General features: G+C 39.9%; 1 protein-coding gene across 8 annotated transcripts in view; it reads right to left on the bottom strand.

Moving 5' to 3' along the window:
- Positions 1-4,070: 4,070 nt before the first annotated feature.
- LOC144506843 (integrin beta-1-like) overlaps positions 4,071-23,264 on the bottom strand; it is a 94,050-nt gene continuing 74,856 nt past the window's right edge. For 4 of the 8 annotated variants that reach the window (XM_078233201.1, XM_078233215.1, XM_078233223.1 and 1 more), the window contains 5 exons: positions 22,545-22,767; positions 21,196-21,422; positions 19,426-19,592; positions 15,360-15,441; positions 4,071-5,273 (listed from right to left, as the gene is read on the bottom strand). In XM_078233201.1, the coding sequence (XP_078089327.1) occupies positions 15,364-15,441; positions 19,426-19,592; positions 21,196-21,422; positions 22,545-22,767 (695 nt within the window). In that variant the 3' untranslated portion in view covers positions 4,071-5,273; positions 15,360-15,363. The remainder of the gene's footprint in view (positions 5,274-15,359; positions 15,442-19,425; positions 19,593-21,195; positions 21,423-22,544; positions 22,768-23,264) is intronic. The other 4 variants (XM_078233239.1, XM_078233230.1, XM_078233246.1 and 1 more) reach the window with 1 other exon arrangement.

The following is a 23,264-nucleotide window of genomic DNA, read 5'->3' as shown; positions in this document are numbered from 1 at the left end:
GGTGGTGGGCAAGTTATTGGAAGGTGTGATAAGGGATAGGATCTACAAATATTTGGATAGACAGGGACTTATTAGGGAGAGTCAACATGGCTTTGTGCGTGGTAGGTCATGTTTGACCAATCTATTAGAGTTTTTCGAGGAGGTTACCAGGAAAGTGGATGAAGGGAAGGCGGTGGATGTTGTCTACCTGGATTTCAGCAAGGCCTTTGACAAGGTCCCTCATGGGAGGTTAGTTAGGAAGGTTCAGTCGCTGGGTATACATGGGGAGGTAGTAAATTGGATAAGACACTGGCTCAATGGAAAAGCCAGAGAGTGGTTGTGGAGGATTGCTTCTCTGAGTGGAGGCCTGTGACTAGTGGTGTGCCGCAGGGATCGGTGTTGGGTCCATTGTTGTTTGTCATCTATATCAATGATCTGGATGATAATGTGGTAAATTGGATCAGCACGTTTGCTGATGATACAAAGATTGGAGGTGTAGTGGACAGTGAGGAAGCTTTTCAAAGCTTGCAGAGGGATTTGGACCAACTAGAAAAATGGGCTGAAAAATGGCAAATGGAATTTAACGCAGACAAGTGTGAGATATTGCACTTTGGAAGGACAAACCAAAGAAGAACGAACAGGGTAAATGGTAGGACTCTGAAGAGTGCAGTTGAACAGAGGGATCTGGGAATACTGGTTCAGAGTTCCCTAAAAGTGACGTCACAGGTGGATAGGGTCGTAAAGAGTGCCTTTGGTACATTGGCCTTTATAAATCAGAGTATCGAGTATAAAAGTTGGAGTGTTATGGTAAGGTTATATAAGGCATTGGTGAGGCCGAATTTGGAGTATTGTGTACAGTTTTGGTCACCTAGATACAGGAAGGATGTAAATAAGATTGAAAGAGTGCAGAGAAGGTTCACAAGGATGTTGCCGGGACTTGAGAAGCTGAGTTACAGAGAGAGATTGAATAGGTTGGGACTTTATTCCCTGGAGCGTAGAAGATTGAGGGGAGATTTGATAGAGGTGTATAAGATTTTGATGGGTATAGATAGAGTGAATGCAAGCAGGCTTTTTCCGCTGAGGCTAGGGGAGAAAAAAACCAGAGGGCATGGGTTAAGGGTGAAAGGAGAAAAGTTTAAAGGGAATATTAGGGGGGGCTTCTTCACGCAGAGAGTGGTGGGAGTGTGGAATGAGCTGCCGGATAAAGTGGTAAATGCGGGGTCACTTTTAACATTTAAGAAAAACTTGGACGGGTTCATGGATGAGAGGGGTGTGGAGGGATATGGTCCAAGTGCAGGTCAGTGGGACTAGGCATAAAATGGTTCGGCACAGACAAGAAGGGCCAAAAGGCCTGTTTCTGAGCTGTAATTTTCTATGGTTCTATAACATCAAATTGAAAGTAAAAGCGTATGACTCAGATTTGTGGTTGGTCAGAAGTTGGACAGAATATGTAAATCAGCAAAGAATGATAAAAAAAGACAGAAATTAAGAGTATGAGAGAAAGATGGCTGGAAATACAAAAACAGTAAGTTTTTACAGGTGGATAAAAAGAGGAAGAGTAACTAAGATGAGCATTCGATCTCTGGAAAGCAAGTCTAATAATGTGAAATAAGGAAATGGTGGGTGTGTCTGTCTTCACTATGGAAGATACAAATAACATCCCAGAAATAACTGTAAATCAAGAAGTGAAAGGGAGGGACTGAAAATAAATTGCAACATCCAGAGAAAGAGCACTGAGAAAATGATTAGAACTAAAAGCTGATGAGTCCTCCGGTCCTGATGGACTTTATCCTAGGGTCTTAAAAGAAATGGCGGCTGAGACAGTTGATTTTAATTTCCCAAAATACCTTAAATTCAGGAAAGATCCCATCAGGTTGGGAAATAGTGAATGTAACTTCTTTATTTAAAAAGTGAGGGGGACAAAAAGCACTAATAACAGGCCAGTTAGCCTAACATCTATCATTTGGAAAATGCTAGAATCTATTATTAAGGAGGCTATAACAGGGCACTTAGAATATTGTAATATCAGGCAGAGTCAACTTGATTTATGAAAGGGAAATCGTATTTGACTAGAGTTCTTTGAGGAAGCAACTAATGATGTGGATAAAGGGGAGCCTGGAGACATGAAGTGCTTTGATTAACAGAAGGCAGTTGACAAGGTGCCACCTCAAAAGGTTACTGTACAAAACAAGAGCTCATGATGTAGGGGGTAACATATTAGCACAGACAGAGGATTGGTTAGCTATGGGAAATCGAGAGTAGGGATAAATGACTCATTTTCTGGTTAGCAGGGTGTGACCAGTGGAATGCAACAAAGATTAGTGCTGCAGCCTCAACTATTTACAATTTATATTAATGACTTGGAAGGATCAAATGTATGGCTGGTAAATTTGCTGATGACACAAAGATAGGTAGAAAAGTAAGTTGTGAAGAGGTCACAAAGAGTCTGCAAAGGGATTTAGTTAAGTCAACAGAATGGACAAATCGGCAGATGGAGTATAATGTGGGAGAATGTGAACTTGTCCACTTTGGCAGGAATAGGAAAACAGTATCTTATTTAAATGATAATTTAATTACAGCACTTTTGAGGTACAGAGGAATTTTGGTGTTCTGGCACTTGAATCACAAGCAGTTGGCATGCAGATACAGCAAGTGGTAAGGAAGGCAATTGTTGTTTATTGCAAGGAAAATGGAATACACAGTTATGGAAGTCTTGCTGCAAGGTATTGATGAGACAACATCTAGAGCACAGTTTTGGTCTCCTTATTTAAGGATGGATGCAATTGCATTAGGGTGTTGGTGAGGCCACACCTGGGGTATTGCCTGCAGTTTTGGTGTCCTTATCTGAGGATGTCCTTGCTATAGAGGGAGTAAAGTGAAGGTTTACCAGGCTGATTCTTGGGATGGCAGGTCTGTGATATGAGGAGAGACTAAGTTGGTTAGGATTATATTCATTGGAGTTTAAAAGAGTGAAAGGGGATCGCATAGAAACTTATAAAATTCTAACAGGGTTAGACAGGGTGGATTCAGAAAGAATGTTCCCAATGGTATGGGAGTCCAGAATTTGGGGGGGGGGGGGGGGGGGGGGGGGGGAGGGGGGGGTCATAGTTTGAAGATAAGGGGTAAACCTTTTAGGGCTGAGGTGAAGAGAAATTTCTTCACCCAGAGGGCGGTGAATGTGGGGAATTCACCATCATAGAATGTAGTTGAGGCCAAAGTCTGTTTTAAGACGAAATTAGATATAGCTCTTGGGGCTAAAGGAATCAAGGGATATGGCAGGGAATTTGATGATCAGCCATGATCAGAATGCATGGCGGAGCAGGCTCTGAGGTCCGAATGGCCTACTTCTGCTTCTAGTTTCTTTGTTTCTAGAAGCAATGTATAGAACGCTCACAACGGATTCCTTGGATGAATCGTCTTATGAAGAAAGTTGGGCAAGTTGGGCCTGTATCCATTGGAGTTTAGAACAAGGAGAGGTGATATTGTTGAAACATGTAAAATCCCGAGAGGACTTCACAGGGTAGATGGATGCAGAGAGGACAGCTTCCCTTGTGAAAGAAACTTGAACTAAGGGGCACAGTTTAAAAACAAGGGGTCTCCCAATTAACATTGAGATAAGGAGGGATTTTCTTTCTCTGAGAGTCCACAGTCTGTGACCTTCTCTTCCCTTGGAGGAAGGGTTGCTGAATATTTAAGACGAAGTTAGATAGATTCCTGGCTGACAAGGCAGTCAAATGTTACGGGGGCAGATAGGAAAGTAGAGGTGATAATCAGATCAGCCACAATTTTATCAAATAATGGAGCAGGCTCAAGGGCCGAATGGCCTATTCCTGCTCCTAATTTGTAAATTCCACATTTTCTGCTATGTACACATATGCTCAGGAGTGGTCAATGGAAATGCAAACCATAAAACCATGCTTGACAAATCATTTACTCCTGAAATAGCTGGTTCCTCTCACGCAGGAAAATGGTCAATTTCTTGGGAAAAAACTCAATGTTCCCATTAATCACCTTAATAAGTAAATTTGTAAATAATGGCAAACTGAAGAAACAAAATAAATAAGGCAGTAAAATACTTAGACAAGTACCAATATTTTTATAAAGTCATTTATTTAATAAATAACTCAAGTGTACGGAAATAGTGAAAACGTTGTTAAAATAAAAGGCACTTTAAATCAAGAACGTGATGGAAATGAAGTAGGTCACAACTTGGGACAGAATGAATGCGAACAGCTGTATTTAATATGTATTCAAGTTACCATTTGCTTTCACCTTATTAGTACTAATAGCTACTAAACATGAGGGACCATTGAGTTTTTGGACAGATCTATGAGAACCTGCTTCGAAATGGAAGTGATGGCCATGTACACGGATAAAAAATTCCGAAGACTAGTGGTTGCAGAAAAATACTTACATTAAAAGGTCTGCAAAATTACATACAAACAAAGGCTTGCATCTAATTTCAAAAAAACTAAGTTTGATCTGTCATGATTTGGCAAAGCCATTTACAATTTTAAATAAAGTTGTCCACATTTGGCAGCGTAGTGTATGCATGATGCCAAATATATTTTTCTGCTACATGTTTAACATATAATGCTTCAAAAATAAACAGCATGTATTTTCGCTGAATTGCCCTAACCAAAAGAGTGCTCAACAGACGACAAAGAGAATGCAGATGTGGGTTTTATAAGTCGCAGTGTGTCAGCCAGACAAATGCACTGTTTCAAGTGATTACCAAAAAATAGAAGAGATTTATTTTGGACATCTACAGAAATCTCACAAGCTGTGTGTGTAAAGGACTGTAGAAGTGAATCCAAATCATTCCCTTTGGCATATTAAATAAGGATGATGCTTTTGCCATTTTGAAATGTTTTGCCAGGTTTAAAATACTTTTGAGACAATTTACATAGGAACTTTGGAAAGCCAAAATCCTTGGGAAAACAACTAAAAACTAAGTTGTCTCTCACTGAAACAATCATATTCCACTCTAAAGCTGGTTTCCCACCCTCCTCAAATTAAAACTTTTTAAAAAAAGCAACCAATCTTTCTTTACACATAATGTACACATTTCAAAATCTGTATAGAAAAAACTTACATTATTTGTTAGTAAATCACTGCAAAGTGATCTAAAGCTATTTTGTGACTACAAAAAAACCCCCCAAAACCCCATTATCCATAGTTTTAATAAAATAAAAAGGAACCCTCACAAAGAAAATGCACAAAATCCATCATTTTCCCTCATATTTTGGGTTGACAATAGTCGTCACTGCACTCTTGTAGATTGGATTTTCACCCTGGGAGGAAAAAAAAGTGTAAAATTAATTTTGAGTTTTTGAAATGGGACAAAAAACACTAAATGTGACAAGTGCTCTGTTTTCATTTACAGGATATGCACATATCCTGTATTACTTTACCAGGTAAGCAACAAAACATTGTATTTGCACCATCTTATAGTGAATCACAGTGGAATGTTCAGCAATTTACATACGGAAACACATGGCAAAATTATCTTCCAGGCACAAAATCCTTACTGGCTTTGCAAAGGCAAGACTTGGAAGTTTGAGTTAATGAAATTAAAATGGGTCAGGCAAGCACTAATGATATTCATTTCCCCACAACTCCATGTATTCCTTGTTCGAACCTATTGCATGTTATAGCCACCTCAGACACAATCGAGGCAGAATGGAAGCAAGTCACCCTCGATTCTGAAGGGCCAGCCCAAGATGGGAGATTGCCGCCTCAACATATCCCCTTCGTTTCAATTGGATTCTGGTCAGACTGGCACTGACAAGTTACCTCCATGCATTCACATTACATCCAAGGCTTATTGTGAGAGGAGAACAAAAGATTTTACTGTAGGATGATGAAAGAGTTAACTGAAACATCAATCTCCCAGAATCTAAACTAAAGAAATGCCAACATAAAAGCAACTTACAATTCATATTTTTAGTAGATTAGATTTACAAGATCTGGTAGGGAGAAGGCTCAAATTACAATAACTGGAAAACCAGTAAGATAGCATAATCTTTATTGGGGGCAAAAAGGTTTCTTCAAGCAGCCACAAGACAATATTTCTCCTTCCTTGCATACTGTTGAGTGCTTTACATTGAAGATTACAAATTTCACAGCAATGTATGAACAGGAATAGGCCATTCAGCTGATTAATAAGTCTGTTTTCATTACAGTAGCCACATAGGGTTAACCCTAATTGCCTGTCTTTTTTCCTACTTTAAGTGTTTTGTTATCTAAAGCTGTCTGGGCAAGTGCATTTCTCTTATAATCCTTTTGCATGAAAATAACTTAACTGGTTTAGCTCAAAGTGTGTGTTTAGGACATTTTATTCCAGATTGCTCTAGACGAGGGTTCTTTATTGTCCAGTCTATCTCCTTCATTACTGGTTGTTTTGTTTCCACTTTATCATGGGATGTGGGCATCACTAGCAAGGCCAGGGTTTGTTACCCATCCCTAATTGCTCATGAGAAAGGGAGGGTGGACCGTTGCAGTTTGGTACAACTGAATGGCTTGCTAGGACATTTCAGAAGACTGTTAAGAGTCAACCACATTGCTGTGAAGAGTCAGATGTATGTCTGATCAGGTAATGATGGCAGATCTTTTCCCCAAAACAACATTAGTAAACCAGGCGGGTTTTTAAGATAATTGATGATTACTGAGGCAAGCTCTCAATTCTAGATTTTTTAAAAATTGAATTTAAATTCTGCCAGCTACCATGGGATTTAGGATTTAACTCAAGAGCAGTAGCCTGGGCCTTGAGTAACATTACCACCATGCCATCATCTCCCATTATTATTGTAGAGTTAAGGGGAGAAAAGCAGCTCTTATAAAGAGACAATGGGCTGAATGGCTTCCTTCTGTGCCATACGATTCCATATTGCCTCTCAACCTCACTTCCATGTAATAAAATTAGTTCATCCCAGGTATCATCCAGTGAATTGCCCCCTGTCTCTCCAAGAAAGCTACTTTTGTTTTACAGTGAGATGTTCAAGCATCATAAAAATCTGAAATTCAATTAGCTTTAAAGTAAGCCCAGAGTGTTTGGAGAGAAGGAATCATAATTCAACTTCCTCTGTCCCCTTAAAATTTCAGACCCCAGAAATTAGACAAGTTTACAAATTTATACAAAAGGAAACAATAGACATGAGCTCTATCCTCAATTTCTTGGATGTCATATGCACTCCCATTTGAAGCAGACTGATTGGTATAGTTTTGTGCATTTTTTGGAATGGTAGTGTCATATACTGATACTCTGGGGATATTCTGCTTCAGAATGGTTTAAACTAGAGAATGAAATTCTTTTGTTGGTCAACTGTGCGGCTTCCAGCAGTAAGACTTGCTAGGCTGCGGAAATAAAAATCTTGGCAACTTAGCCATCAAGTCAGCAAGGATCGTTCATATTCATGTCAGATAAGTTAGCTTCAGAACAGATTTCCAGAGATATAAACTAAGCAATTAAAAGTAACATTTCAAAATTAATATATACACACACAAACAGTATATAAAGTTTGAAACAAAATTTCATACAATTTGATTATTTCATAAAATAAACTTTAATTCACAATGCAACAAGTGAGCTTTCTATGTAAATTCCTACATTTTAAAAGCACACTCGAGCCAGGAAAGAAATACAAGCTCTCATTATCCAAGGTTCATAAAGTGTCAGGAGCTATGTTAGTTAGTCCAGAAAGCATGTACTGATCAGCTTGCATCTAAAGAGAACCATTAACATTGAGAATTATTTCAAAACATTTCATAAAGGTAAGATTAAAAAAGGGACTGCCCAGCCAAATGAAAGGATATTAAGAGGGGCAGAGATATGGTTTTTAAGGAGTGTCAAAAGAAGAGGGAGGCAGAGAACTGTATAGGGGAATGCTAAAGCATCAGTCCAAGTTGTTGGATGCACAGCAACCAATTGTGGGGTGAGGGACAAGGTGAGAGGGTGCATTGAGTCAGAGGAATGTAGCGTTTGGAGTGGGGATTAGAGATAAGAGACATATAAAGGAAAAGTCATAAAGAGACTTAAATAGGAATATGTAATTTTTAAATTCAGAGACATTGGAGGCTAGAATCCAGCATACATTAGTGAGTTTAGGTATAATGGGCAAGATGGCAGATGACCAGGAAGTATACATACTGCAAGAGACTTTGTGATGCCAAGAGTCACAATAGGCACTAAATAAATGTGAGTATTTCTTCAAGAGCTGTGAGTGAGTTGGAGCTTGTGGAGGATGCCAAGTCAGCCAGGAGAGCAAAGGAACAGTCAAGTGAGGAAGTGACAAGAGTACGTATGGAGGTTTCAGAGGCAGATGGACTGAGGTAGAGGCAAAGGTTTTGAAGCGAAAATCTTTGTAAGAGGGAATATATGGAGGTGGATGCTCTATTCACAGATCAATGGAACAGCAAGGCTGCAAACTGCCAGGATCAGCTAGCAAGAGTGGCTGGTAAAGTGAATGGAGCGGTTAGTGAGGTTTTAGAGTTGAGGCTTAGGATGGAGACAAGAGGCTTTGATTTTTCCAAATGTTTAGCTCAGGGAAATTATAGCTGATCCAAGACTGAATGTCAAACAAGCAGTCTGGCAGTGCAGAGGCTGAGCAAGGTGTCAATTTGTACTTGTGGAAGTTGCTATCTCAGAATTGTTACAATGCAAGATTCCAGCATTTGGCACATTGGCTGGAATTTTACTATCCCGCTCACCATGGAAATCGGAGTGGGCAAGGGGTGGACCATGGTAAGCTCCGTTAAACTCGGGTGAGATTTTACACTTTCAGGATGAGTGACGCCGCAAAATCCCAGTCATTGTGTCTGCACTGGGTCTCTGAATGAACAATTCACTGTGCCATATCCTGCCTTCTCCCTGCAATCCTGCAATGTCCTGCCTTCCCCTACAACCCTGCACATTCACTCCTTTTCAGATAATAGTTTAATTCCCGATCGAATGCTTTAATTGAGTCTACCTCCACCACATTCTCAGGCAGTGCATTTCAGACTTTACCCACTCAATGAAAAACCCTTTTCTCATGTTTGCAAGCTATAACGCCACGGGTAACATATAGATGAGGAGGAGAAGGGGACTGAGGACAAGTTCTTGATAGACTCTGGAAGTAAGGCTAGAAAAGTAATTGCTGGGAATGTTCTGGCTACAACTGGATAGAGAAGAGTGGGACGAAGCGAGGACAGTCCAACTGAGCTGGGCAACAGAGGAAAGATGTTGAAGAGGAATGAAATAATTAACCATTTTGAAGTGGAGGATAATAAAAACAGAATGACCATAGTCACACAATGTTGTTAGGGTCATTTTAGTGCTATGGAAGGACAGAAACCTAATTGGGGAAATTCAAAGAAGTTGAAGCACAGATGGTAAAAACGTCTCATGGACCTCAGAAGAGAGATTTAAAAGATGGTGATATTTTACTTCTGCTCCTATTTCTTATGTTCTTAAAGATGCTGAGAGGATGCTTTGCCTTGTGTACAATTTCAAACTAACAGCTATCATTTAAGATGAAGATGAGGAGGAATTTGTGGGGAATTCTCTTCCCTCAGGAGCAGTGGAGATTGCGTCATTGAATATATTTAAGTTGAGTGTCATGGATCTGCCTAGTTACAGTAGGAATAAGAATTTAACAAGGGATTATAGGATATTATCTGTCCAGCAACAGGTAAAAACCTGCCTAATGACAGCAGTAACCAAAAGGGATGATAAGATGTGACTTTTTCCCAATAACAAGATTAGCAGGCATCCAGATACAATCAAGTGTATCATCTTATCATCAGGAAACAGCTTACCTAGATGACAGAGATAAGAAGTATAGTGATACTAATTTCAAGAGCCATGGAATATGAGATATGCAGACAGCCCAAATCCGCAGAAGGGAGAATCAAAAAGGAACCAGAGTATAATTGCCAGCACCTGTTGAAGCAGGGAAGACATTGTAGCATCCTAAAGCCGAGGGGCCAGTTCAACATCTCACAGTCGAGTGGCCATTTTAACATCCAAGCCTTAGCGCCAAGGTCGTGCAAAATTCTTCGTAAAGGTTGTTTAAATATCTGCGCTCCAGGAAAAGACATTTTCCAGACTTGATTATCCACCTTATATTTGTGGCAACTATAAGCTGGGTTTGACTTATGGATTCATTTGATTTGAACATTGTTTGAGAATGGGCAAGTCTTAGGGAGCTCAGGGATTGCAGTTATATATTGGAAAAAGGGATAATTTCTATATAAACTGTGTGCTCTTAGGGTATCAAATCAGAAACCCCAAGGTATATTATGAAGTCAGACAAGACCCCAACAATTTTCCATTTTGGCATTAGTGTGAGGATAAGATGTTTCACACCAGGCGCGATTCTACTGACAAACTAGGAAGATTTTATCAAAATAAATTTTATTGAATAACAGCTTAATATCAAATGAATTATCTTAAATTTTAACAACTGAATAATACTTAAACATGGCAAGACATAATTATCAACTGCTAATCTATCACAATGAGTTCCAACCAAGCAATATTTCTCAGACTTAAACCCCTCTTTAAAATTAGTTGGCAAACACAAGCATACTTGCTTTGACTTGGGTTACCAGGCTTGGAGCTTCAGAAAGTCATGAAAAGACAGACTGAGAGGCACTGTTTTCTTCAGGCAGCAACTGCTTGTATTTTGAAAATGAAACACTTTCCTGCAAGCTTAGCTCCTCCCATTAACCACATAGTTCTGTCAGTCAACCAAATTCAAAATCCCGCGAGAGCTTAAATAAACAAAAGATCCATTAACTCTACAAAGTAACATATTCCTAGCTAAAATCAGTCATTAGCCTGCACTCTTACCATCAGCTGCATGTTCACCAGACAAATCAACTCTTGTAACACTGCCTCTTAAAGCAACCCCACCATAAATATCAAATATAACAAAATAGCACAGTATCACAGCGTGTTCAGTAATTCATATACTTAATTGTCTTAGAGTATTGTACGTAGAAACACATAGAAAATAGGAGTAGGCCATGCGGCCCTTCAAGCCTACTCCGCCATTCATTATCATCAAATTCAATACCCTGATTCCGCCTTCTCCCCATATTCCGTGATCCCTTTAGCTCCAAGAGCTATATCTAATTCCTTTTCAACTATTTGGTCTCAACTACTTTTTGTGGTAGTGAATTCCACCGAGTCACCACTCTTTGGGTGAAAGAACTTCTGCTCACCTCAGTCCTAAAAGGTTTACCCTTTATCCTTAAACTATGACCCCAGGTTCTGGAGTCCTCCCCACCATTGGATACATTTTTTCTGAATCTACCCTGTCCAATCCTGTTAGAATTTTATAAGTTTCTATGAGATCGCCTCTCACTCTTCTAAACTCCAATGAACACAAGGACGGGGGCTAGAATGGGAGTTGCTTTGCTGAGCACCTTTGGTCTGTGCGCAGTCAGGACCCTGACCTCCCCGTTGCTTGCCATTTTAACACACGATTCTGCTCTCATGCCTGTCCTTGATCTGCTGCAAAGTTCCAGTGAAGCTCAATGCAAACTGGAGGAACAGCATCTCATCTTCCGGCTAGGCACTTTACAGCCTTCCGGCCTAAACATCGAATTCAACAACTTCAGAGGATTAGCTCTACCCTACTTCGACCCCTTTGTTTTCATTTTATTTAATTTTTAAATGTTCGCTACCTTTTATTTCTTCGTCTTTTATTTCCCTTTCCCATTCTTTTCTCCCTATTTTATCCCACCTTTTCTCCCTTTCCCCCTCTTTTCTCAATTTTACCTCTCTCCCACCCATCTCCCCCCTCCCACCTTCATCTGTCACAGCTTACCCTCTGATTTCATCTTCTCTGCCGTTTGGCCATTCTATTTTCTCTTATGGATTGCCATTTGCACTTCTTAGCCTTTCCCCTTCATTTTGTGGCTATGACTCATCTTCTATTCCCTCACCTTACAGTAATATCTCCCACTTTCAATGCCTTTTAGCTTTGACAAAGGGCCATCTGGACTTGAAGCGTCAGCTCTTTTTTCTCTCCTTACAGATGCTGCCAGGCCGGTTAAGATTTTCCAGCATTTTCTCTTTTGGTTCCAATGAATACAATCCTAATGGACTCAACCTCTCTTCATGTGGCAGTCCTGCCATCTCTGGAATCAGCTTGGTAAACCTTCACTGCACTCTATGGCTCAGATAAGAACACCAAAACTGCATACAATATTCTAGTGTGGCCTCCCCAACTCCCTACACAATTGCAGTAAAACATACATATTCCTATACTCAAACCCTCTCGCTATGAAGGCCAACATACCTCTTGCCTCCTTTACTGCCTGCTTTATCTGCATGCTTACATTCACAAGGACACCAAGATCTTGCTGAGTATCCAACACTCAATTCTGAAGTGCTGCATTGAATAATTAAAATGAACATTTTAAATTCATGACTTAAAAAGTTATTTTCATTTAGCTTTTGTAGCGAATCAGTAATTACCTCCTTTCCCATGATTTAGCCAAAAAGGAACAACAAACAGCAGCAATGGAATAGGTGCATCATCACCAAGTTGCACAACATTCAAACCTCAATATATTGCCATTCTTCCATTGTCACTGAGTCCATATCCGAGAACTACCTAACACCAATGTTGGAGCATCATTACAGGAACTGCAGTTACCCAAGGACCCATGACTTTCTCAGGGCAGCTAGGTACACATGATACACGCGGTGTTTCTATACACGCATGTATAGAACATAGAACAGAACAGCACAGAACAGGCCCTTCGGCCCACGATGTTGTGCCGAGCTTTATCTGAAACCAAGATCAAGCTATCCCACTCCCTATCATCTTGGTGTGCTCCATGTGCCTATCCAATAACCGCTTAAATGTTCCTAAAGTGTCTGACTCCACTATCACTGCAGGCAGTCCATTCCACACCCCAACCATTCTCTGCATAAAGAGCCTACCTCTGATATCCTTCCTATATCTCCCACCATGAACCCTATAGTTATGCCCCCTTGTAATAGCTCCATCCACCCGAGGAAATAGTCTTTGAACGTTCACTCTATCTATCCCCTTCATCATTTTATAAACCTCTATCAAGTCTCCCCTCAGCCTCCTCCGCTCCAGAGAGAACAGCCCTAGCTCCCTCAACCTTTCCTCATAAGACCTACCCTCTGAACCAGGCAGCATCCTGGTAAATCTCCTCTGCACTCTTTCCAGCGCTTCCACATCCTTCTTATAGTGAGGTGACCAGAACTGCACACAATATTCCAAATGTGGTCTCACCAAGGTCCTGTACAGTTGCAGCATAACCCCATGGCTCTTAAACTCCAACCCTGTTAATAAAAGCTAACACACTTTAGGCCTTCTTCACAGCTCTATCCACTTGAGTGGCAACCTTTAGAGATCTGTGGATATGGACCCCAAGATCTCTCTGTTCCTCCACAGTCTTCAGAACCCTACCTTTGACCCTGTAATCCACATTTAAATTAGTCCTACCAAAATGAATCACCTCACATTTATCAGGGTTAAACTCCATTTGCCATTTTTCAGCCCAGCTTTGCATCCTGTCTATGTCTCTTTGCAGCCTACAACAGCCCTCCACCTCATCCACTACTCCACCAATCTTGGTGTCATCAGCAAATTTACTGATCCACCCTTCAGCCCCCTCCTCTAAGTCATTAATAAAAATCACAAAGAGTAGAGGACCAAGCACTGATTGATCCCTGTGGCACTCCGCTAGCAACCTGCCTCCAATCCGAAAATTTTCCATCCACCACCACCCTCTGTCTTCGATCAGATCACCCCAGTCCAACGCCGGCATCTCCACATCATTTTGATCAGATAGCCAGTTACCTATCCAATCGGCCAACTTTCCCTCTATCCCACACCTCCTTACTTTCATCATAAGCCGACCATGGGGGACCTTATCAAACGCCTTACTAAAATCCATGTATATGACATGTATCATGTGTACCTAGCTGCCTTGAGAAAGTCATGGGTCCTTGGGTAACTGCAGTTCCTGTAATGATGCTCCAACAATGGTATTAGGTAGTTCTCGGATATGGACTCAGGTGACAATGGAAGAATGGCAATATATTGAGGTTTGAATGTCGTGCAACTTGGTGATGATGCACCTATTCCATTGCTGCTGTTTGTTGTTCCTTTTTAGCTAAGTCACGGGAGAGGAGGTAATTACTGCAGAATTGCAGAATGAGGCCATTCGACCCATTGAGTCTGCACCAGCTCTCCGAAAGATCACCACCACCCAGGCCCTCCCCTCCGCCCTATCCCCATAACCCCGCACATTTATGATGGCTAATCCTCCTAACCTACATATCTTTAGACTGTGGGAGGAAACCCATGCAGACACAGGGACAACATGCAAACGCCACACAGTCACCTTGCATCTTTGAACAGAAGTCAAAACTTTAGTGCTTTAATTTTGAAGGGATTAAAAATGTCACTGTTCCCTCCTTATTCAGTTTTGTCCAAGTCAAATGTCTATGTTTTAGCACGCTCCTTAGTCCACCAATATTGCACCCAGATAGTTGCTTGAAAAGTAATAACCTCCTGAGGGTAGAATGCCCAATTTCTTTTCATGTGTCATTTCCCTTTATCAGAGAGAAATGCAGAATGACTTAGACTCTGAGCTCTTGAGTAGGGGGCTGAAACAAACCCTCCTACTCACTTTCGCATTACATGGGTTATACACCAACATAGCACATTCTAATTTTAATGTTATATGTCTCAGATACTAAAATCGAATCACTGGATTTTGGATGGTGTACATGACTGGTCTTTTGTTCTAGAATGGGTTGAAGTCCACATGCAGACTAAGTCTTTTCTGTTTATTAGTTGAAGGAGTCCTTCGTTATTCAAAATATCCTATGAGATCTCAAGTCCCTAATTATTACATATTTTGGTAAACAACATACTCAAATTAATTTAGAAAATACCAAAAACCAATAACCAAAAGGTCTTATTATTAAAATAGCTTGAGCTATGAATTGTTTAAAAGCCATACAAATGTTCAGTTAGTAACGGACACAGCCCATGCTCTTAGGCACACAAGATCTCGAATGAAAACTCGCCATTTCCAACAAGATAAAAATTGTATTAAATGTTCCTATATTGGGTATACATCAGGGTGAAACTTGTTGAAATTTCACTATTTAACTGGTTAATGTATTTGACTCTTGTGATTCTATGACTGATGCAGTTTGAATCTGTCAAATGCACAGCAACAACTGAAAATATTAAGCACAGTAAATTACATTTTATTTTTCCTTAGAGATTTGTAGCTGTTTAAAGGGCAAGTCTTCAGTTACTACAACTTGTTAAAGAGGCACAAGCAGAAAAGCAAAGATGAGAAAAACATGCAAGAAGAGAAGTAATACAAACAGATTTAGAGAGAAGCAACTTTGCGCCCGTAATTTGGATTCTTGAATTTGTTTATAGGACTCTTGTAAATAGGATTTTCTTGCTACAGAGAGAAGAAATATAAGCATGAAGAATCAACAAAAATTAAAAGAACAATTAATATAGATCTGAACTTGTGCCAGTCTCTGCAATAGTGATGGACAATCTAGGCTAGCGAGTGAGCCGCATGAGTGGCCCTCCTTCATCTCAGTAGGCCGCAAGATCGAAATCAATCTCGTTCACTAACCATAACCCTGTGAATGAGATTCAATACACTTAATACAACCCAAATATTTCATAATGAGTAATAGAAAATGCTTAATCATATATATAATATATTATATATATTAATAGAACGATCAACTTCAAATGGTAACAAAAAAAATTACACTTTGGACATAGAGGAGCACATTGCTCTCACAGTCAATGTTGCGTGCATTCAGCATGTACCTTACTTCACATGCCCTTGCTTTACGCATGCATCACTTCAGTTATACCAGTAGAAAAAAACTACACAGACAGAAATCGGCAGAATGTGGCAACTCTGCATGTGGGCAACAGTCAACTAAATGTCTCGTGCGCAGCACTCAGATGAACCATATGTGGGCCCCGGGCCCAGGTTGCCCACCACTGCTCTACAACCTGAAATCTTAAACTGATCACATTGATAATTGGAATATTTGATTGTATGAAATGTTTCAATGAAGTCCTTAGAGGACACAATGTGCACTAGCCGCTTCAAAGTTACTTAAAAATCAAGATCACTGCCTTGGTGTTAGCATCCGTGCTGAATTTTTCCAGTCTGGGTGTAACAGGTGGAGGAGATTCATGATGGTAAGAGAATGATGGATTACTTTAAGGCTTTGAGGAGACAGATTTACTAAGCTTAGACGATGATTTCAATAATTGTTTTATACTAATGGAGCTTATATGTACCAGTACATCCAAGCACTTGTTTGCTCTATCTAATGGTCACCTTTTTATGGAAATTGTGAATTGCGTGTTTTAAAATAAGACTTTAAAAATTCAGTAACTTATTTCCACAGAATTAATATTTATTTATAGTAGTGCCGAGTTAGATTAACAAACTATAACTGAGACAGGAATGACCTAATTGTTCAGGTTTTTCTTGCCCAAGCCTACCAAAGTACTTGATAATCATGGAGAGGAAATTCAGCCCAAAATGGTCAATACCATTAATTATATTGAAAAATTTGTAAATTGAACTTTTGTACTTCCAAACAACAGGAGGTTACTCTACCTTCTTGCTGCTGAGTTCAGCATTCTGTATGACAGGAAAGAAAGGAGGAAGGAAAGGCAGGGTTCACTTTTGAAAAATGCCCACAAGACCCGTTTGAAATATCCGATTGCTGCTCTGTTTGGGATAATCAATTCAATTCCTACTTTTACTGGCACCTCTGCTAACTTCAAGTTATTCAGAAAGTCTGAAGTTTGACAGGCTAAATTTATCTGCAGTTCAGTTCAGCAACTTGGTGTAGAAGGATTATTTGTGTAAATGAGTCACCAATTTAAGGTGTTAAGTAAACATCCTCTCATTGAATGGACTTTACTGTGCAGAATTGTATAGCACTGAGAATATATTTTCATACCAATGTCATTCTAGACACAGTCCTTCGGGACACCAGTGAGAAATCACAAGGAGCAATTAGGGTTTTCTTCAATAGCAAAGTTCCAGTGCAGATTAAACTTCTGTATAAAATACATCCAAGTCAGAATTTTAAATGTAGGTTACAAAGGCTGTCTGCTCATGTGCAAGATCCAGGCCTCTTTTTAGGGGCAAGGCTGATTAGTGTAAAAAAAAAAGGGCACGGTTCCAGGAAGGAAGACAGGCTTCTGACTACACTAATCTGCCACTGAGTTCCCTTATAGGGAGATTCAACTTTGCAGTAGGCTATGATGACCTAGGTTAAACAGATATACAATGTGCAAACTTACCAGAAACTGTCATGTTTGAGGTTTACTGTCATGACGAGCATGGAAACCCATCAGATAACTGACGAGTATGTACCATAGATTTGGAGTGATTATGGCTGGGGGAGGGGTGTATTATTTGAAAGCCAAACAAACAAACACATGGTCATTTATATCAGGGTTTGGTGCTGACCATGACTGAATTTTAGGAAGGCAAGCAGCTGCTGACGGTTCAATTGGTTGCACCACTATTCAATGGGTATGTTGCATGGAGTTTAATTTAGACAAATGCGAGGTGATGCATTTTGGTAGATTGAACCAGGGCAGGACTTACTCAGTTAATGGTAGGGCGTTGGGGAGAGTTACAGAACAAAGAGATCTAGGGGTACATGTTCATAGCTCCTTGAAAGTGGAGTCACAGGTGGACAGAGTGGTGAAGAAGGCATTTGGCATGCTTGGTTTCATCGGTCAGAACATTGAATACAGGAGTTGGGACGTCTTGTTGAAGTTGTACAAGACATTGGTAAGGCCACACTTGGAATACTGTGTGCAATTCTGGTCACCCTATTATAGAAAGGATATTATTAAACTAGAAAGAGTGCAGAAAAGATTTACTAGGATGCTACCGGGACTTGATGGATTGAGTTATAAGGAGAGGCTGAATAGACTGGGACTTTTTTCTCTGGAGTGTAGGAGGCTGAGGGGTGACCTTATCGAGGTCTATAAAATAATGAGGGACATAGACAAGGTAGATAGTCAATATCTTTTCCCAAAGGTAGGGGAGTCTAAAACTAGAGGGCATAGGTTTAAGGAGAGAGGGGAGAGATACAAAAGTGTCCAGAGGGGCATTTTTTTCACACAGAGGGTGGTGAGTGTCGGGAACAAGCTGCCAGAGGTAATAATAGAGGCGGATACAATTTTATCTTTTAAAAAGCGTTTTTATAGTTAAATTGGTACGAAGGGTATAGAGGGATATGGGCCAAATGCGGGCAATTGGGATGAGCTTAGGGGTTTGAAAAAAAAGGGCGGCATGGACAAGTTGGGCCGAAGGGCCTGTTCCCATGCTGTAAACCTCTATGACTCTATGTCAATGCTATGTTCCAGAGGATGGTGGCACACAGTGAGCTGTGATGACCAACATGCTGCTCAAGGCACTGCTATCCACCTATTAATGGGTCAAACATGCTCAGCAGTAGCTCAATGTTAAACCAGTGACTCCTAGAAGGGGACAGGAGAAGGTGAGAGATAAAGATGTCACTTTAGGGGTCAACACAGCTGCAAGGTTACACTTCTGGCAATCAAAGCTCAAAATCAAAACCAATCTTTTATGGCAGACTCCAATACTGGAACAAAGATACATAGTGCTTTTGGGTACTGTTAATAATTATCCAGCCTTGCTTACACCCCATCTCCAATAACTGTGATAGGCCAATGACTCAAAGGCAGAGTGCTCCTTGTTAGAAGGCAAAACCATACTAATTCTCTATGAAGTCTATATGGTTTTAACTTGTTAAACTTCCAATATAGTGTATTTTACACACTTGTAGTAGGTGAGTAGGGAATGATTCTTAGCCACTACCCTGGCAACACTTTTTAGATTTAGGTAAATGTAGAAAGCGTACATTCAAGGTCGCAAACAACAGTCTACCTATATAAATCTTTACATTAACTTTGTTAAAGAGATCCAATGGTTAAATTTCAGCATGTCAGAACCCAGCTAACCAAAGAGAAAGAAAATCTGCATACCTCCCCTATAGACTGATGCTGCAAGCATTATTTCATGGCTGTTAATTCATATAGTATTCTTGTTGGTCAAACGCCTAACACACTTCACAACCTCATTCTCACCAGTAACAGAAACTTACCATGACATTTTTAATCAGATCTGTCGCCACATGACATACTTCTGTTAGCACATTACTACATCACCATCATGGAGCAACATATACAGTGTCATTCACATTCTGAACAACGGGATCTGAAATTCTGGTACCAACACCATAGTCTTATGTAACAAAAAGGTAAAAACTCAATTTCGTGTACAGGATTCTCTGTTATTTTGTTAAGCCTGTGACTGAATTGTTTTGGATAGTTTTCCAAATATGATTATACTTACTGTATCCCATTTGGCATTCATTTTCTCCTTTTCAAATTTTGCAAACTCCCTTCGGTCATGAATGATCATCAGCAATTTCCATATCAGCAACAGGGCAAGGCCTATCAAGACAATACCAGCAACCACACCAGCTACAATTGGAATGATGTCAGGTGCTTGCGGACATTCTGGAAGAAAATGTTAAAAATAAAAGTTGCAAAAAATTTCCTTTGAATACAGAATTATTTTGTATAGCCAAAGAAAACCCACTATAGATTTTATGGGCTTTGGGATAATCTATATTACAGCTATGCTTCAGAAACAGATCAGAATCTTCCCATCATTGTGTTGTTAGCACCATCAACTAAAATTAGATGCACTGAAAAATATGGAAGCCTTCAAAATGCATGAAGGTCATTGCACAGTGAATGCAACTCTACCAGCTGTTAGGTTCTGACTGTTTTCATTCTAATTATTTAATTCTCATTCTTGAAATATTTTTCATTCCTGGAGAATGCAATCAAACTTATGTAACATATGGGCTAATGCCTGCCTTAAGAGTACATTAAATTGCTTAGACAGGCAAGTTTTCTTATTAACAGTGCCTTTAAACATTCTATTCCCTTCTGGCAAGGCTACAACCTGACTTGCATTATACAAACAATTGACTTACTTTCATGTTTCACATTCAAGCAAACCAGTTTTTATTAGAATAAGGATCAGTTTATCTTGAAATATATGAAATTTAGTCTTTAAAAATTATCCTTCATTTTAAACTGATACCTACACCAACTGATATTCTACATTCTTTTCATATTCTCCTCCACATAGTACAGTTCTTCAGGAGAATGCTACCTCTTCATCAGAAATTACAGCAGTGGTTGTTTCCTTGACATATCTGCTCTGATGCAAGAGACCCAACCAAAATGACTTTTGTACTTGTAGCTGCTGACCGACCTGTAGTCTATTTCCAACAATCGAAGTTTTTATTTCAAATACCTAACACTTGCATTTTCCTTTTCTTTAATTTGCTAAGTCCGTTGCTGACAGTTTCCTGCCACTTTTTATGCTATTTTGCTCACTTGTTTTATTGCTGATAGCTTTTCACAGCTGGATTGATAACCACTGTAAACTAATAGCTCTCCAGTGTTTACAGTGACAAAATATTGCTCGTGTTTTTTGGTCAACAGCCATCAACTCTTTTAATTACCTAGAATGACCGATGCAGACTAAATTTTTCTCCTTTCTCTTCTGTGCTGGTTAGCCTTATAAAGGGACTGTGTCTTTGGTTCACAAGTCAGATGGAAGCAACACACTTTTGTTTTCAGAAGAAGAATGACTTGCAGTGTATTTGTTTCAATGTAAAATTTGTAGCACTATGTTGAACCATAACTTAACAGTTCAGTATGCACATTCGGGCGGCACGGTAGCACAGTGGTTAGCACTGCTGCTTCACAGCACTAGGGACCTGGGTTCGATTCCCGGCTTGGGTCACTATCTGAGTGGAGTTTGCACATTCTCCTCGTGTCTGCGTGGGTTTCCTCCGGGTGTTCCGGTTTCCTCCCACAGTCCAAAGATGCGTGGGTTAGGTTGATTGGCCATGCTAAAATTGCCCTTAGAGTCCTGAGATGCGTAGGTTAGAGGGATTAGCGAGTAAATATGTAGGGATAAGGGGGTAGGGCCTGGGTGGGATTGTGGTCGGTGCAGACTCGATGGGCCAAATGGCCTCTTTCTGCACTGTAGGGTTTCTATGATTTCTATTTCTATGATTTCTAAACACGCCATTCTCACCTGGGTTTTCAGTAACATGAACTTCTGGAACATTCTGGTCATTAACAGAATAAGAGAAGTAGAGCCAACAGTCATCCTCATCCTTCTCTTTACAATGAGCAATTGATGGAACTTGGCCTGGTTGTGGCAAATCTCCCTGCTTTTTCACCAGCTTCACTTCAAATTCACACTGATCACAGGTATCTTTCTTGGGTCCTTTTTGAAAGGCTTTACACTGAACACAATCCCTGAAAAAACGTATTTAAAATATTAGCTTGTACACACTTTCCAACAATGGCTCTTTGAAGATTCAAATTATCCAGTCCGCATTTGCATGAAACAGCTAAAAGTTTACAGAATCACAGAATTGTTATGGTGCAGGTGGTGGCCATTTGGCCCATTGTGTTTGCACCAGTGATCCAATACAATTTACTGCCATTCCCCTGCTTTTTTTTCCCTGTACCCCTGCACATTTGTTTCTATTCAAGTAATCATCCAATGCCCTCTTGAATGCCACAATTGAACTTGCCTGCATCACACCTCCAGGCAGAGAATTCCAGATCTGAACCACAAATACAGACACTGGCTTCTAATTTCCTGCTTTCTGTTTCTCTTCTTTCTTAAAAAGAGGTGCTACTTTTGTGGTTTTCCAGGCTGCTGGAACATTTTCAGAATCCAGAGAAATTTTGGAGATACAACCAATGGATTCATCATCTTTGCAGCCACTTCCTTTAAAACCCTAGGATGTAAGCCATCAGGTCCCAGGAACTTCTCAACCTTTAGTCCCATTAGTTTGCCGAAGATCAAGAAATAGCAGTATCATAGCAAACTTAGATACATTAATCTCTGTCTCTTCATCCAAGACATTAATATAGATTGTAAATAGCTGAGGCCACAGTACTGATTCTTGCGGCCCTTCAAGCCTGCTCTACCATTCAATTAAGGTCATGGCTAAGAAAACTTCATGACCTGGCTGGAAATCGAACCCTGGTTGCAGTGGCTAGAGCATTTAAACCTAACCACTGGACCACAGGGGTTCCCTTCCTTTTCTCCTCTTGCTTTTCCAGTGTTCTTGGGATGCATTTTGTGCATACTACTCTGTTGATAATACTTCTCTAAAGTGTCTGCCATTTCTCTGTTTCCCCATTATTAATTCCACAGTCTCATCTTCCAAGGAACCAATGCTCAATTTAGTTACTCTCTTTTCATATTTTTGTGGAATATATGCCTCTCTTGACATTTCTAGCTGCTTTTCCCGAGATTGTGCTACCCCTTTTAAACTTAATACAGAACCTTTTAAGCAGATTAATTACAATTGCTTACAAAATGTAATACTGAATTATATACCTTTCAATCACTTAAATACTTACTTGTGTTCTGTACAGACTCCAGGACAGGTTGGACACATTTCACAGGCAGTTCCTTGGAATTTAGGATCAGTGCATTTGCAGCGACCACATTCACATGTACCTCGCCCATTACACATCTGCAAATTCTTTGAAATACATGTTGAATTATCCAAGGAGCAATCACAGGCATTGCCAGAATAGTTGGTGTTGCACACACACACTCGACACTTACAGACACCATTTCCTGCAAAAGATAACAATTCAGGAAAGTTTGAAAATTTATCTCCAAACTCTATACAGAAGTTTTTTTTAAAAACACAACCTCCTCATCACTTACTCATGTTGACATATTTTTGGAACAGGGCAATACTCAATACTTGGTTCAGTTGGTTAAGATACAGCTCTATGGGAAATGCAGCAGCTTCTAGCTGAGTTGTTAAAAGAATTGGGAGAAAGAACAGATATTGTAAATTTGCCATGTGGGAAATTATGGGTACAAACTTGGATCTTAATATTCCTTTCTGCAATGCATTGGAATATTTAATATATCAAATTGCACAAGAGTGAATATGGCAACATGGTCACACTCCTAGGTTTGAACTCCCAATGAAAGAGTAGGCACAAAGACTTGGGCTCATAAGAGTTTAAAACAGGCTTCACTGCTAATGTATATTTCTACAAAATTATGGCTTTAGAAGTCCATGTCAAGTGCTTAATATATTTTTAAAACCATATTTAAAA

The sequence above is a fragment of the Mustelus asterias genome, chromosome 2, assembly GCF_964213995.1.
Source record: "Mustelus asterias chromosome 2, sMusAst1.hap1.1, whole genome shotgun sequence".
Taxonomy (NCBI): Eukaryota; Metazoa; Chordata; class Chondrichthyes; order Carcharhiniformes; family Triakidae; genus Mustelus; species Mustelus asterias.
This window is presented reverse-complemented; position numbering and strand designations above follow the sequence as displayed.